Source organism: Trametes versicolor (assembly GCF_000271585.1).
Source record: "Trametes versicolor FP-101664 SS1 unplaced genomic scaffold TRAVEscaffold_3, whole genome shotgun sequence".
Lineage (NCBI taxonomy): Eukaryota > Fungi > Basidiomycota > Agaricomycetes > Polyporales > Polyporaceae > Trametes > Trametes versicolor.
In genome coordinates, this window is record NW_007360323.1 from 1,408,512 (window position 1) to 1,424,103 (window position 15,592).

Sequence of the window (15,592 nt, forward strand, 5' to 3'; positions counted from 1 at the left end):
AAAAAGAGGTACTGGAAAGAGCATCCAGCCGTCGCTGCACTGCACCCATCTCTGCGCATGCGACGCAGCCGACGACGCGACGAGGGACGCGTCCGCCACCGGCACAAGCTCGAGCCAGTGGCGTGGCGGGCAGGGCACGGCGTGCGTCACGCTTATCCTGTGCGCCGTTCCACCACCGAGGCTTTCACGAACGTGCTCCACGCATTCGCACGGCCTGTACCCTCCTGTCTAGACCTCTGCGCGAGCATTATCAGACTGCAATTCTCCCAAAAATAACGCGCACGTACTGTGATTATGACCGATTATGACCCCGGAACGCAAGTCCGATCGAGGAGTGACGCACGTACCGGAGTCGCACATTGGGTGATCCGTGGTCCAGGTGGCACTGCCGCGGCCGCAGACTGCCGACGAACCTGAGGTTCCCGTCAGTGTCTCGTAGCTTTCGTCCTCACACGCTAAGCTCTTGCAAAATGAGACGACCCTTTCACTAGGCCGCGCACGTAGCGCCGGATAAGACATGTCAGATAGTTCTAGCAGCGCAGAGTACGAATGGTGAAGTCATTCTGATGTATACTACATTTATCTCACCGATGCTGTATGCGCGAGACCCCGTAAAAGCCCCGTCTGTTTTTAGGCAAACGGATTGCAGCTGCAGTGACTGCGTAACCCCGAGGACAATGAATACTCCGTCGAAACCTTGCATACACCATGACCACCGTCTACTATACATATACTGTCCACGGCCCGGAAACGTGTCATCGTACTGCTACGCGGCGCGCGAGGCGTGTCCTGCAGCACTCACAGCTTGAGTTCCCAACAATTCAACGCACAAAAACCATGACATGACACACCTGGAGACGCGGCCTGAGCATCCAGTCGAGCCAACACGGTGGCCATCTGCGATGCGAGGACTCCGTTTTGAGAAGAGAGGGCTTCCACCGCCGACGACAGCTCCACATTCTTCTTCGTCAAGAGCTCGATCTGCGCCCGGAGGGCGGAGTCCTCATGTCGGCTGAGAGAGTCGTCGCCACCATCCATTGCCTGGTTGATGACTCTGTCTCCAAGAGACCTATGGTCGCCCCGTTTCAGTCCAGTCGAGGGCCGCCTGATCTCTGAGCTCCAAAAGCTGTCGTTCGACTCCGGTAGCTCGAGTGAAGCATCACCGCCAGATTGGATACGCGGGGACCTACGAGACAGCGATGGGATGTCCGTGGAGGAGGGCAGACGATCGCTGTCGTGTCGCAATGGGTGTATGGGAGCGGGGTCCACATACCATGTACCTGCGCGCTCGGAGGGTTCGATAATGTTTGGTGGGTTGCTGGGTTGATTGATTGCAGGGGGAGGAGGATCTCTGCGAAACGACTGATGGCTCTCATAGCCTTCGGGTTTGTCGCTCGACCCAACATCGCAAGTCCCTTCAAAGGAGCGCACTCCGGAAAGCGAAAGCAGCAAAGTAGCAGCGTCAACGTCGTTATAGACATTACTGAGACAGGACGATGGCGTGTGCACCTGTAAATTTAAACATTGTTACATCTTTGCATGGAACGCAGAGGGTGGTAACCAAAACTAGCTGCAGACTTACTGGTGTTGCATGCGACATCATCGTAATGTTTTCTCGTGTGCCTATACTCCTTCCTTCTTGGCTGAAAGTGGTGCTCTGACAGTCGGAACCCGCGACACGACCGGCGCTGCTGTTGGTTTGGCTCTCCATGCGAGAAGGATGCGGGTCCGTGCGTTCTTGACAGGCCACTGTAAACTCCCCCTCCAAGAGGCTTTCCATGCGTGGAGAATCGAGACGGGCCCTTTTCGCTTGATCACTCTCCAGCGGCTCCACATCCAAGCCCACTTCACGCGGCCGCTTTTGACCGAGGTGTTTCTCTGCGGGCCCTGCCGTCGTGGCACCAAGCATAGTGATAGTGGAATCGGATGTCGGAGTGGTTCGGATCTAGGTATCAAGAGCATCGATCGACCCATTGTTATGAGTAATTAGAACTGCATACATATTCACAGAGTAGTCACTCACCATAGCGTCGCACCGTGGAAATAAAACATCGGACAGGGGCTCCACAGGGGCGAAGCCGGTGTGCCTGCCCTTGTCTACGTCGTTCGGGAGTTGGATTTCGTACTTCTCCGACAGATCGATGGTGAGCCATAGTACGCGAAGAGTACCTGGGTCGGTTGGATCAAGCAGACCGATACCCCAATTTGCCCACTCCAGTCCCAGCCGCAGAAGCCGCACTTTGTATTCATCCTCGCACTCCCAGTCCAGGTCGGCAGGGATTATGAAGTCGGTTTGTGCCATGATCCGCTGCATGTGATGTTCTGAATGAAATGTGCAAGTGCGGGTGCCTCCACTATCACTGATACAGGGCCTTCCCGGTCCCTTGGTTGCAGGTGTGTGGTCGCAGGCACCGGTATCAGGGTTATTGGGGGGAGGATTCAGATAGGGAGTAGGGGTATTGACTCGGATGCAACTAGAGATTGAGAAGCAGACCTGCGTATCGTGGCTGAACTTGTCTTGAATTGAATACGTTTCGGTCGGCGGCGGGGGTGCATATGATTTGAGTGAGATATCTAGGTTAATAACGTGTTGCCTCCGTGCTTCGGGTGTTTTTTCTGTGGTGGGGCCCGAATCCGAATCACATTTTCCCGAGCTGGACTCCTCGTCCGAATCGTACTCTTTCGAGTTACGAGTGAGATCGAGCACAAGGGAGGTGGCCACGGTGAACTCCTGACCTGGAGCCAAGCACGTAGATTTCAAAGGGGAGATGTGGCACCCAATCGCATCGAGGGATTTTACACTTTGGGGTGAGATGGAAATACGCACTTCGGCCTCAGAGTATCGGGGGGCGATCTGTAGAAGGAGGGGAGTAGGAGTGGGGACAATGGGCTTGTACGTGATCCGTGACTTCGGGATTGGGCGCCTCATGTTGCGGTGACGGAGATGGACCTCGAGAGCCACAAGTGGAACGTGCTCCAAAGCCTCTTCTAGCGCCTTCTGGCTTATAGACACATAATGAGGGGGCCGAGACCTAGGCTTGCAGTTGTCACAGTAAAGGTATGTCGCGATGGAAAGCCCGCGTTCATCGGCTCGTTCTTGGGGGGGTTTGCACAAAGGGAGTGCGACGAGGTCCCCGTTCCATCTCTCACACTGTATCAGTGCAAGCTTGTCCGCATAATGTCCATGGCAGTCCATGCATTGGGGGTCCCCGAAAAGACTTGTCCAACTTGGGGGCCTCCGTTGTAGACGTGTTAGGTTGGCGAAGTCAAGGCAAAGCAGTTGCACGCGAACCCCTTGCGAGGTGAACACGCAGAGCAATGGTGGAATGTCATCGCCTGATTTGAGGCGCAGACGCGATGCGAATCTTGAGGACGAAATTGGATGAGCGAGATTAGCAAACCTGAAGCAGTCCGGATATTCGGCGAGTAAGTATGGTGTGCTGGCCTCGCGTTGGTATGGACTGTCTTCAGAAAGGTGCAAACCTTTGTGGAAGATTAGACTTGGTCTCCGCACATAGCCACCCCAGATGAAAAGGCTGTGATCGGGGACCGTCCGAAGAATCTCCTCCTGGAGACGGAGGAACGCGTTGGGACCTTCGCCGTAGATGGTAGGCATGTGGACACCAAAGAGACCCATCAACGAGTATGATCTGTCCTCGATGCGCGTTGTTTCTCGCTGCGAGGCCCACAACATCCGTTGAGCAACGCTAGCCGAGTCTACGGTGGCCCGACCCGTGAGGATGTTGACGTCCACTCCAGTAATGTTCGACAACGTCCGAGCGAGTCCTATTTTTGTTCCCAGGAAGGTCCAGTCCCGCGTCAGAAACTCTACGCGCTCCGGTGCGAGAAGTTCCTGCAATGTCCAGCCTCGCTTGTGCCATCTGCTCTTTCGGAATAGCGACTTTATATTCCCGTTGCTTTCGTGGTGGACGTCTGCGAGGTAGACGTAGCAGACGTCTGAGAACTTGTATAACTCGTACATCGAGTTGATAGCCTCGGAGAGCTCGGCGCTACTCGTCTTGTCGATGCAGCAAGCATCGTTCCATGCCCAATCAAATCCGGCCTCGCGAGCGACCTTGCAGAAGCCCTTGATTTTGTCCGAGAGATCAGGATGGGCGAAGATGGTGTCCTCTTCGCGGTACACCGTCGGTGACGGATTAGTGGCAGGTGGACGGCCTCCCCTCACAGCCTCCTGGATCCTCCGCACGTCATCGAACGTCTGCTCTCCGCCATCCTTGGCGTCGCGCCAAACGTGGGATAGAATAGCGTAGATGGCATTCTTCGGATCACTGTGCCACTCGAACTCGCCCGTGAAGGTGTTCAGGAATCGCGGCATGCTATTGGCATCGAACCAACTGGTAAGTAACGTGTACTGCCGGCACATGACTGATTTCATGCCTACATTGATCCCGGGAATGAAGTTCAACACCGCGGTTTTATGAGCGATTGGAGATATGGAGAATGGGGAAGGGCTGACAGCGTGCCCGATACGCGTGGGGGGAGTCCTGAGCGTGTTCTCTGAGGCCTTATACTGCGCGCCCCGCATGGGACAGATCTCGCCGAATGCTAAATACAGTAGCCGCATACAAGAGGAGAAGTCTTCTGTGTACAAGGTTCTGTCGAATATCATGCATCGTGCACAGACTGCACAAATGTCTTACTCGTAAGCGCAACACCCGAAATTCAACTGTCGAAAACTGGAAACAAAGCGCCAACTTGAAGGCTTTGCATCAATGTTGGAAGAGGTGATACATGCATATGTGTGCCAGCACAATACCGGAAGACTACGGGCGTTGCGTGAACGACTCGGTCTCCCGAATCGAAATTAGATTCGGACCATGTCATGACATGGAAAGGCACTGGCATCGCCCCTGCGGTGCATGCTTCGCATCCGATGGCCGAACGGCTACATGGTTCGACGATGGGATACTTCGTCATATATGGAACAGCATGCGGACGAAGGCTCTCAGAATAGAGACCAATGCGAGGACGCGTATTATTCCACATGTCATCCGCCCTCTTCGAAATGTGATGCCGTGTTCTCGCCAGCGCTTGGCCGCCATTGTTTCTGTTGGGTCGCGCAAGGGGACGACCTCGCGCATAGTGCGCCTCGGGGCCCTCGTACAGGCAAGGAGTGGCAATGATTATCATCCATCGGGATTCACTGTTGTTGGCGAACCTCGTGAGCAAACGTCGATGAGCCCGCCGTGGAACATGGTATAACTGATGTCGGTCCTGCGGCGGGTGCCAGATCTGGCGTGTTGCCTGATTGAACCCAGACTCTCAAGAATTTTGAAACTTGCTCTGACTACGCAAGGACGACAGTCGACCAGTTTAATTCGCGTTGGAATCGACTTCCTCGAGCCGCACGGACTGTACAACGCAGCGGCCATGCGAGGGATTCTGTCATACTGCATATCTGCGCTTCTGGGGAGACGATGCAGATCAGAATGGGTTGTGAAGATTTAACAAGAATTTGTATGTACTTTGAGGTCCGCCGCAGCTCAACCGCATGTCCTGGACAGCGCGGGCCTGCGGGTGGCCTTCAAGAAGAGACACTGCATGACGAGACGCCGGGAGCAGGGAATGCAGTACGAGAGACCGCCAACCGCTTACCGCAGTCGCATACTGCCTCATGGCAGTCCAGTCTGCGCACAGCATTGCCTCGGCGGAAAAACCCAGGGGAGGTGTTCGAAGTGCGGTGAGGTGTTGGCCGGCTCTACGAGCACAGCCCCATGAGACGTGAAGGACCTGAGGAGGCAAATGGCAGATAGGCGATGACCTGTATTGGCCCTCACCTGGTACCGGTTGTCAGCGTGTATACGAAGGACGTGCTTCACCAGTGCATACGCGGACTGGCTCCGCAGTCTCCGTCATGTCGGGACCGAGAACCGTGAGTAGCTGAATTGTGTCATCGATGTACGTCTGGTGAAAATAAATTATCACGAACATTCTGAAGAAGGGCGCACAAATCGAGGCGTACCTTCCAACCTTCCAATGTCATTATGCCATGAGAGATCAGGGGACAAGCTAGATAGTATTGCTAAACGTCTGTATAGCCACAAAACATGCTATCAATGCATCGAAGTGCGTCACCACAGCGCCCCCGCATCGGTACTCACCCTACTCACCCTACACTCCCGCATTCGAGCTTGTACGCGCTATGCGGGCGCTCCGTGGTGGGTCGGAGAATGCGCTAGTTCGGACGACCTTGCGAGGGCTGTATATCCACGATGTAGATGGTGCCAAGGGCTTAGAGGTGGGGACGAGCTTGCTGAGGACACGTGAGACAACATGCGCGTAGAGGTAGTCCATGGGCGCATCAAAGGACCTGGGCGAGACCAAAGGGGGACCAGGACCCAGAGCTGCACACCTATCGCGCCGCGGAGATCCAAGACGACGTGCTCGCACTCCGCGACTAGGCTCGGAGAAACAGCGCGCTCACTGCCCGACGCGGAGGGAATCGTGCACGGTCATGGGGACAGCATGTGAGGCCTAGCATACGCGAAGGTGTGTCCGATACAGAGGAAGTTGGCAGACAGGGAACTCGAGAGATGGGCAGCCGTATGAACGTATGTGAGTTCTTGGCATCGAGTCTGGCTCCCTCGACGAGGTTTTGGATCCCAGGAATATTGGGGGATGGGGCGCGCGTACGCCATGATCGTCGCACGTTCAGCAGAGCCAAGGAAAATCGGGAGCAGTGCCACACAGCGGTCTCATCCCCATCTTGAGAGCGAACACAGACCCGGTGGCCAGCCGATTCGAGCTTGAGAGGTGTAAAAATACCCGTTGTATAATAGTCCCTTGCAGGGATCATCTGAAGTGAGTTTTGGGACTAGGCGTAATAAGCAGAGAGCATTGAGCATGAGATGTCCGTAGCTCAGCTGATATGATGAACATACCTCGTTGATCGCGGTCGAGAGCCGGATGAGAGGACCTATCGGAACAACGAAGTGGTCAGTGTCTTATTCTATATATCCACGCAATCGCCTGCCTCATATCGCACTTATTCCATTGTGAGTCATTCCATGGGACGCAGAGAAAATTGGTGAGTAGACGATGCGCACCGACGTACGTAGGACAGCATCGATGACAGGCACCACACGGGCAGCTCAGAGTTGCGCATTCCTTAAGGCTGCGTTGTACGAGGGGTCCGGATGGTGATATATGTGATTACCTGATCCGGATGAATCCTTCCGTTGCATGCTGAAAACTGCCACACTCTCGGAGGCTGTCTTCATCGGTCAGAGGTCGAATGACGAGAATGCAGCCTAAAAGCGGGTATCAGTCAACACTCGTTCGGTGTAAAGTGGGCTACATCCTGAAGTATCGGAATTTGAGTGAACACAGCAATATTTGATGTGCATAGACTCGAAAGCAGGACGATCGCACTGAAAGGGGAGAGTGTACAACACGAACATTCGAACTTCAAGCGAAGGGCAGACGTAGACCGGATCAAACATCTCCATGATTGACCAAATGTATATATATACCTGAAGCCTGATTGTGCTTACCTTGATGCAATTTTCGTCGAAAACTGGCACTGATCGCGTTTCTGCCGGGCCCCAATGTCCGCTAGCCGTCGCTGGGAGGACCATATAGGTGATAGGTGTAGTACATGTGCGACAGTACTGAGGTGTTGACTTCAGAGCATCCAGGGTAGAATAAAGCAAAGCAAGACAGAAAAACCAGCCAGTACTTGACGTGCGGTCTACAACCAGAGGAACAGCGACAATCGGCGAGCAAGTGAGTGCAGGAGAAGAAGAGCAGAACTCCGAGTTGGCCGGACGCTTCGTGCTAGCGCCGATGACGTCACGCGCACATGGCACGGCCAGACTCTGGCGCTAAGCCAGCGCGCTCAGGCCTCGCCCGCCGCCGCACTACCAGGCACTACCTCCTGCTCGACATATCATTCTCTCTCTTCAACGCCAGTACTATAGCTAGCCTCACGAACTTCTCAACATGTATCCGTATAGGACGCAATACCGTGGTCTTCAATTTGCCGCCATTGAACTCCCTGAGCGTATCTACCAGGCAAGACCATGAAGAAACCTACATTTCTCGACTTGGCTCGCGTGTGCGACGACTGCAACATTGCAAGCTGTCTGCGAACAGCTCAGTATCAAGGGGACCACATACCTGAGAGAATATGAGTACGCATACTCAGCGTGAGTGATCTTCCCGACTTTAGTTGCTTGGCGGTTCCTGTATGCTTCCGTCCGATGACGAGGTCTACTCGTAGAGATCGCCGCTCCCGCTCTGTCGTGGATTGTCTGCGAACGCGGACGCTCGACTCTTCGACATACAGCATGTGCGGTCTTTTATGAGGGAACTCTGAAATATGGCATTTTGCGAGACAGCCATCCGTCCTCATTACGTCCTCAGCGCGTGGCATGTGCGTACGTCGACCATTGTTATGCCCTCTTCCACTCGACGGAAACTTATCATTGTTATAACAGACGCAGCTCGCTACTGTGTGGCTCTATTGTGCACTGCCGCGGCCGCAGACTGCCGACGAACCTGAGGTTCCCGTCAGTGTCAGGCACTTTCGCAACTTCTCCTCGCTCGCCACCGTCGTTCATGTAGGTTCACGTCCAAACATATCAAGTCTGGCAGTGGTACTGGGGCCTCGTGCCTATTCTTTGCTTGTCGAACTCTCATAACTGCCCTGGTGCTACGCACCCTCTAGACCACGAGAAACAGTCTTCACCTAGCGTGCCTTCCCCTCTCCAGCAGCCTTCCATTTTCGGCCCTTCCGCCCTTCCTACGAGCTATTCGAGCAGGAAGGATCGTTTGGGGATAAGAATAGGCAAATTTGGCCAAACGATTCTCGCGAGGCACCTCAAAACGCTGCGCTACGGTACTGCACATTGACAGGTGAACTGCAATCGGGCGGTCTATGTCAATAACGAATCGCGTCTGTATCGATCAGAAAAGGGTCAGATGCTCCCCACTGTCATTGCGAGCCTCCGGGATGCTCACACGTCAAGTTCTTGCAGTCCTCTGGCTTACATACAGGTTGCTATCGCTTGCGAATGCGTCACCATCGTCGGACATAGCGCAACCACGCCAGCTCGTCGGACATAGCAGTACTAGAACGCTGGTAGAGTCCGGACGACCAAACCCCTGCTATTGCACGCGTGTGAGGCAGAAGAAGCAACGGTTTAATTCAAGAACAGCTCAATGTACTGCGGCATGTTGATGGTGAAACAGCGGGCTTCGGGATCTGAGTCAGCTCCCACAACGTATCCACAAGCACCCCTACATCCATCCGACTGCCGCGGGCGGGCAGCAAGGGACGTAGCAAATAGCGCTACATAATGCGTCTAGGCAGGGAACATAAAACGTCGAGAGAGGTTGGGCCAAATCGTCAACTTCTCAGCCCCATTCTACTCTCCAATGACCGCGATGTCGAAATATCTTCTCAAAGGAGGCACTGTCGTAACGTTTGTCCAGGGCGAGAGCAAGCCTCGCGTCTACAAGGCGGATGTGCTCGTCGAGGGCAACAGCATCACCCGTATTGAAGAAAACATCACGCCCCAGTCAGGCGTCGAAGTCTTCGACTGCGAGAACAAGTGGGTCACACCTGGATTTGTGGACACTCACAGGTATAGTGTTGCCATTCCTGAAACCACTTCAAGTTTCTGACCTTGGAGTGTTCGGCTGGCAGGCACTTGTACATGACCGTTTCGCGGGGTAGTCACGCCGAGTACGCACCCCCATCTCCACATGTGCCGTAGACTGAGACTGAACAATCATCTCTGTAGCATATCGATCAGCGAGTACTTCGTCAAGTCATTCTGGTATGCCCCTCCTGCGTTACCTAGCGTCCCACCGTACTCATTCTATCATAGGACGGTCCAGGGGTCGCTCACACCCGAGGAGATCGGCATCGGCACGCTCGCCGGCTGCCTCGACGCGCTCCACAACGGCGTCACGACCATCCTCGACCACTTCAACACCGCGCACACGCCCGCACACGCCGAGGCGTCCCTCCGCGCCGTGCGCGAGTCCGGCGCCCGCGTCATCTGGGCGCCCGCGCGCCAGAGCCCCGCGACGCAGATTACCCCGAGCCTCGACTTCGCGAACGAGGTGGAGACGGATGCGTGGCAGCGCGCGAAGGTGCGTGAGTGGGGCGTGGACGGGGGCAAGCTGCGCCCTGACGGGCGAGTCACGCTCGGACTCGCGTGAGTACTATGAGCTGAGATCGTGCGGCCGTGGTGTGGCACGCTGACCACCTTTGACCATGCAGGTACGACGTCTCCTGGCGTGGCCCGATTGAGGTGCACAAGGAGTGGCTCGCGCATGCGCGCGCGAGCTCGGTCACACTCATCACTGCGCACGTAATCGGGGCCTCGACGGTCACCGCGTGGCGGGATGGCGGCATGCTCGGCCCCGACGTGCTGTTCTCGCACTGCAACGGCCTCGGGAACCACACCGAGCTCAACGACGAGGCCTGGAAGGCGCTGAAGGAGAGCGGCACTGCCGTTGGGGCGACCCCAGTGGGCGAGATCGGGATGTCGTGCGGCAACCATGTTGCGTTCGACGCCGTCGAGCAGGGTGTGAAAGCTGGGCTGGGAGCGGTGAGTGCAGCTCTGAACGAGAGATCAGGGACGCCAGGCTCTGACCAGCGTGGCGTTGCAGGACAGCATATCTGCCAACAGCGGCGATATGTTCGGCCCCATGCGCTTCGCTCTGCAGTGGAGCCGCGGGCGCGAGCACGAGCACGCCCGCCAGCACAAGCTCACGACACCGCTGCACCTCAAACATATGACCGCAGACGTGTTCCGCCTCGCGACGCTGGGAGGTGCCGAGGCGCTCAACCTTGCGCATCTCGTGGGCAGCGTCGAGGTCGGGAAGCGCGCCGACCTGCTTGTTCTCGACGCAGACTCGGTCAACTTGGGAGGCGCTGGCGACCCCATCGCTGCCATTGTCATGCACGCGTCAGGCGAGGACATCAAGACGGTGTTCGTCGACGGCGAGGTCGTGAAGAGAGACGGGCGACTGGTGCGGGACTGGAAGCCTGTCGTCCGTGAGCTGAAGGAGCGGGCGCAGGATATCAGGACGCGGTGGCCGGAGCAGAAGCTGGAGGAGATCTGGAAGACGTGGTACCATACGAACGGGCCGCCCGCGATTTGAGGCGTCGCATTGTGTAACCGAGCTTACTGTCGGTCGGGACGTGGAGAGCGAGGGTCGATGCAGGGTAGGAAAAAGTTGTATCATGGTGTGTAGTAACAGCCTGCGGGGGCAAGCATCATGATGTTAAAAATGTTCGTTTACTTAATGTGTATGAGTTCACCAGGGTCCATGCCACCATCGCGTCGATGGCTCTATAATGGGTGTTGCTCATGATGCGCTGGAGTCGGAGGACACAGGTTGCGCGGATAGAAGTGGAATGAACTCAAGGCGAAACGGTGATCAAGAGGCTGTGCCTTTGGGTTGTGGGTGCAGCAGAGCCCAGTGAGCGCTAATATGATCGGCTCTCTCAATCCCTGACCACCATATGTTCGACCCCGAACTCACCGCCATCTCGTGTTTGATGAACCTGGTGGGTGACAGTACTTCCAATTTGATGAGATAGAACGCGACTCACATCTTACGTGTCCGTCGACTCCCGCGTGTCGCTAGATGTCAAGACGTCCGCTAGCTTGCGCCTTCATTTGAAATGACTTGCGACACCAGAGGACACGGGCGCTGGACGACCAATTGGGCTGAAAGGTATCACTGAAACGAAGCTAAAGAGGAAATCTTCTATGATTAGCTGGCGACGCCATTGGTCGTGCTCGAGTTATGGTCCAGCCGCCGCCTCCAGCGTCCAGCTGTGGGCGATCCGAGCCATCAACGTTGCAACAGCCAACAATGAAGAAGCCTCCGCGCTCGCCGCACAGCGTTCAATGTCCATCTTCCTGGACGATCTGTAGCACCGCAGTCACGTAATCCCGAGTCCCAGGAACCCGGCGGGACAAGGTCCTCAAAGGGAGCATTCGCAGTTCAGCTGCGCATCCCGACCCCAGCTGGACCGGCCCCCCTCACGGTCATTCATTGCTCTGGTGCCCGCATCCTAGTACGCCGCATCGACCTGTTCATCTTCTACGAATATGGCGCTCTGCCCGAATAGCGTCACGATTGACGACTTCAACGATAATATTGTGTATTCGGGCCCATGGCAAGCGTTTACGAACCAAACATACGGCTTCAACGGGACACGACACGTCGCGAATACCCCCGGCCTCAGTGCCAATTTCAAGTTCAACGGTATGTCGATGCCGGTTTCAATGTATTTCCTTTACACCGTAGCATTCAGCTCACATGCATTATTTTGTCAGGCTCATGCCTCTTTGTGAATGGCATCGTAGGCACGAACAACACCTTCCCGATGCCGCCCACGACTTTCATTCTCGACGGACACTTCACGCAGATGAATCTCAGCGTCACCGACGGGGAGACGTTCCCGGGGACTCGCTTCGCCCAATCCGTGCTCTACATCGCGTTGAGCATGAGCGAGGGCGAGCATGAGCTCATAATCACGGACATTGGTGGCAACTCTTCCAATCCGCTGCAGATCGATGGCTTCATTATCACCCCGCTGCAGCAAACAAACACGAGCTCTTCCGGTGCGTGACGTCTCTACCTAGGGCTGGTAGCATTCAAGTTGTTGACTGAGCTCTTCGCACCCGTAGCGGCGCCATCATCTACTACCAGCTCGTCCACCTCATCCACGGCAGTTCCGACTCTAACATCTTCCTCGGTGTCCGCAACCCCCACCATCGCGCTCGCCTCTACGTCGTCTTCACACCCCCACACTGGCGCGATCGTAGGCGGCGTCGTGGGAGGCGTCGGTGGTTTCCTCGTGCTCGCTGCGTTGGGGTTTTTCGCCTTGCGCTACTTCGCCAAGCGTAAAGGTGGCCCAGAATCTGGTACGTATCAATTCTGGCAGACTTGTGTCGCCCATAACCTCCGTGATGGAGCATTCGCGCTAATTCGCTTTTCCAGACATTCGACCGTTCGCAGCATGGCGTGGAGGAAGCCATCTCGTCCTACCGACCGCCGCCTCTTCCGACTCACAGGGAGTGGCAGCGTACGCAGAAAAGCACCCACAACCCCCGGTGCCTCGTGCTCCCGACTCTGGGCCGACTCCCCGAGCCTCTGGGGAAGTTTCTGCGGAACCGAACGTCCCCGGACCCGCCCCACACCCAAATGAGCGCTTCTACACGGCTTCCAAGGCCCGGCCTCCAAACTATGCTCCTTGAACATGGTTCTATTCGCTTCTGCTCCTGTGGTATCTTGTGTGTGTACGGTTATCTATCCTGTTCCTGGTCTGGCTACGGGCTCCGATGTCTTGTTTGTATGTTCGTCAACTGCTGGTGTGGGCACCTGTTTACCTGAAACTTATGCGCATGGTGTGACAAATACGGTAAGGGATCCCGAGGAACACATGCTATAGGTTCACTAGTTCTGGATGGCCTCTTCTGAGGTGGACAAGTCCAAGCAAGCGCTAGCTGGGTCTACACGTCTACTTCTCGTCTGCGGTCGTGCCTCGGCCATGTTCTTCTCGATGTTGGATTCACTGCGTAAACCACCAACGTCGTCCACCACGGACGAGTGAGTGCTGGTGAGGAAGGGAATGAGAGATAATGGGTAGCCGCCTAATACTGACCTTTGAGAGACTAACTAGTTGTAAGTAGGCGCGGTAAACCCTACTTAGTGTAGTCAGAGTTGGAGCTACACCGCGCGAGACGGACCAGCGGTGTATGGTGTCCGGGGTGCCAGTTGGTCTCGCACAGGCTAGCGTTCGTATACCACGGCCTCTGCTCGTCCTACCTTCGAACTACACAACGCGTCTGGCGGCCGCTTGGCCTCGTCTCTCTTTTCTACGCCACGTAATATCTTATACGTGTGGGTAGCAGCCTCGTTAAATAACCCTCGAACCCTCATCAACAGCCCTATACGACTACGATCATGCCACCCCAATCGACTGCACCCGTCCTTCACCCCGGGCCCTCCCGGAGGTCTGCAGGTCAACTTCCACGCTCTCACGAACAGTCCCCTAGACCTCAGACTTCTCCAAAGCACGAGAACATCGAGCGTCCAGCTGACCTCGTTCTTCCTGCTTTGTTCTGCTGGTACATGCAGCGCGATCTGGCACGGAAGGCGTGGAGACAGACATCAGGCTATATGTATCTATGGTGAGTCCGTCCTCTATCTGTACAGCAGCTAACAATGCGACATATCCCCATGGTGGCGGATCCTCAGCTTCGTCGGGGAGTTTAAGGTAAGGTGATACGGCCTGTGCCGGAAGAACTTTACTCGCCCCACACTGAACGTTGAGAATTGCCTTTCAGGCCGAGGTGCGTATCCAGCCCTTCTGGGCTCGTCTTCGGTGCCGGCGCCGAACTGTGTTTCATGACTGATTGCACGTGTCAGGCTAATCCATCGTGGCCGGGGATCTGGATAACCTCACGGCGGCGCCGCATCTAGCGGCCTCAGTATGGTACGCATTCTCTAAGTCGCACCGGTAAGCTTAATTCAATCCTCGCATCCTTAACTGACGTTCACGTCCAGTACCGGTTCTGCGTTCACAAGCTCTCAACACAAGGCGGCAGCCAAGAGCCTTGCCGGTCAAGCGAAGGGCAGTGACTCCGGGTCGTTGGAGGGCGGTGAATGCGCCGTGCCGCGTCGCGCACTGGCAGGGTGGGTCATTGGCCTAGAATAGCCAAATTTCAGGGCAGTACCGATATGTACGCGTAGTAGTGAAAATAAACTATCTGTGTCTATACGTATCTGGTCCAGAAACGTCGACTTCTAGCTAGGAGCAGGCCTAGAGTGATCAGGGCTCTTTCCTAATGTGTCCGCCCGCGGAGGGCTCTAGCGGTCTCTCGTTCGCAGCGCGACTAGGCTACCTAGTGCAGAGTCGCAGCGCGTGCGCGGCGCTGCCTCGCGCGATGTTGCTGCAGCTCTACTATATGATATCGTCCTCACTAGGTGTGTTCTGAGCTACCTGGTCTCTCCGTAGATCGTGCAACTGCATTGCTAGGCGGTCCAGCTACGTCCTGAAACTACCTGATACCCGGTAACGTCGCGCACCCTCAGGTAAATTCGCACTACCATACCTAGCTCACTAATCACTAGTATTGACTGGCCTTTGCAGCGCGATCACGCCCCAACTGTACTAGAAGGGGGTTTTACGCAGTGATTGGTGTCAATGCCTTGTATGTATAGTGGACGAGACGATGGACGAGTTCCACGCGCAAACTCCCCAGCGTATATAAGAAAGCAAAACCCCAACACTACGAATGTCCCATTTACACGAACAGTACAGGTTATTACACAGGTGATATGCGACGATTATCCAGCGGGAATCCAGACAGGACACGCCCAACTGGGCTCTAGGGGTCGGGGGCACGTACGGCCGTCTACGGGATCGGGGTCAGGGGAACGAACAGGGTATGGAACTGGACGGAGACTAGGACTGGATGAGGCGAGACTCGAGAGTCGAAAGCAGACGACGGAACACCCTACGTAAACCCAGAATGGAAAAGGACGGAAGAGCAGCAGAGCGGGGGTGGGAGGAGGCGGGACGTCTATACTAATG

At 55.7% G+C, this 15,592-nt stretch overlaps 3 protein-coding genes across 3 annotated transcripts; 2 read left to right on the forward strand and 1 right to left on the reverse strand.

Moving 5' to 3' along the window:
* Positions 1-766: 766 nt before the first annotated feature.
* On the reverse strand, positions 767-4,336 carry TRAVEDRAFT_69914 (uncharacterized protein; the record flags this gene model as incomplete). The annotated part of the gene is made up of 5 exons (XM_008037316.1): positions 767-789; positions 852-1,509; positions 1,583-1,945; positions 2,024-2,322; positions 3,484-4,336. 5 exons carry the CDS (start codon positions 4,334-4,336, stop codon positions 767-769), a joined length of 2,196 nt encoding a protein of 731 aa, XP_008035507.1.
* Positions 4,337-9,408: 5,072 nt separating this feature from the next.
* TRAVEDRAFT_117172 (Metallo-dependent hydrolase) lies at positions 9,409-11,139 on the forward strand (the record flags this gene model as incomplete). The annotated part of the gene is made up of 5 exons (XM_008037317.1): positions 9,409-9,608; positions 9,671-9,736; positions 9,855-10,187; positions 10,253-10,583; positions 10,645-11,139. 5 exons carry the CDS (start codon positions 9,409-9,411, stop codon positions 11,137-11,139), a joined length of 1,425 nt encoding a protein of 474 aa, XP_008035508.1.
* Positions 11,140-12,098: 959 nt separating this feature from the next.
* Positions 12,099-12,622, forward strand: TRAVEDRAFT_18255 (uncharacterized protein; the record flags this gene model as incomplete). The annotated part of the gene is made up of 2 exons (XM_008036536.1): positions 12,099-12,255; positions 12,327-12,622. 2 exons carry the CDS (start codon positions 12,099-12,101, stop codon positions 12,620-12,622), a joined length of 453 nt encoding a protein of 150 aa, XP_008034727.1.
* Between the last annotated feature and the right edge of the window lie 2,970 nt (positions 12,623-15,592).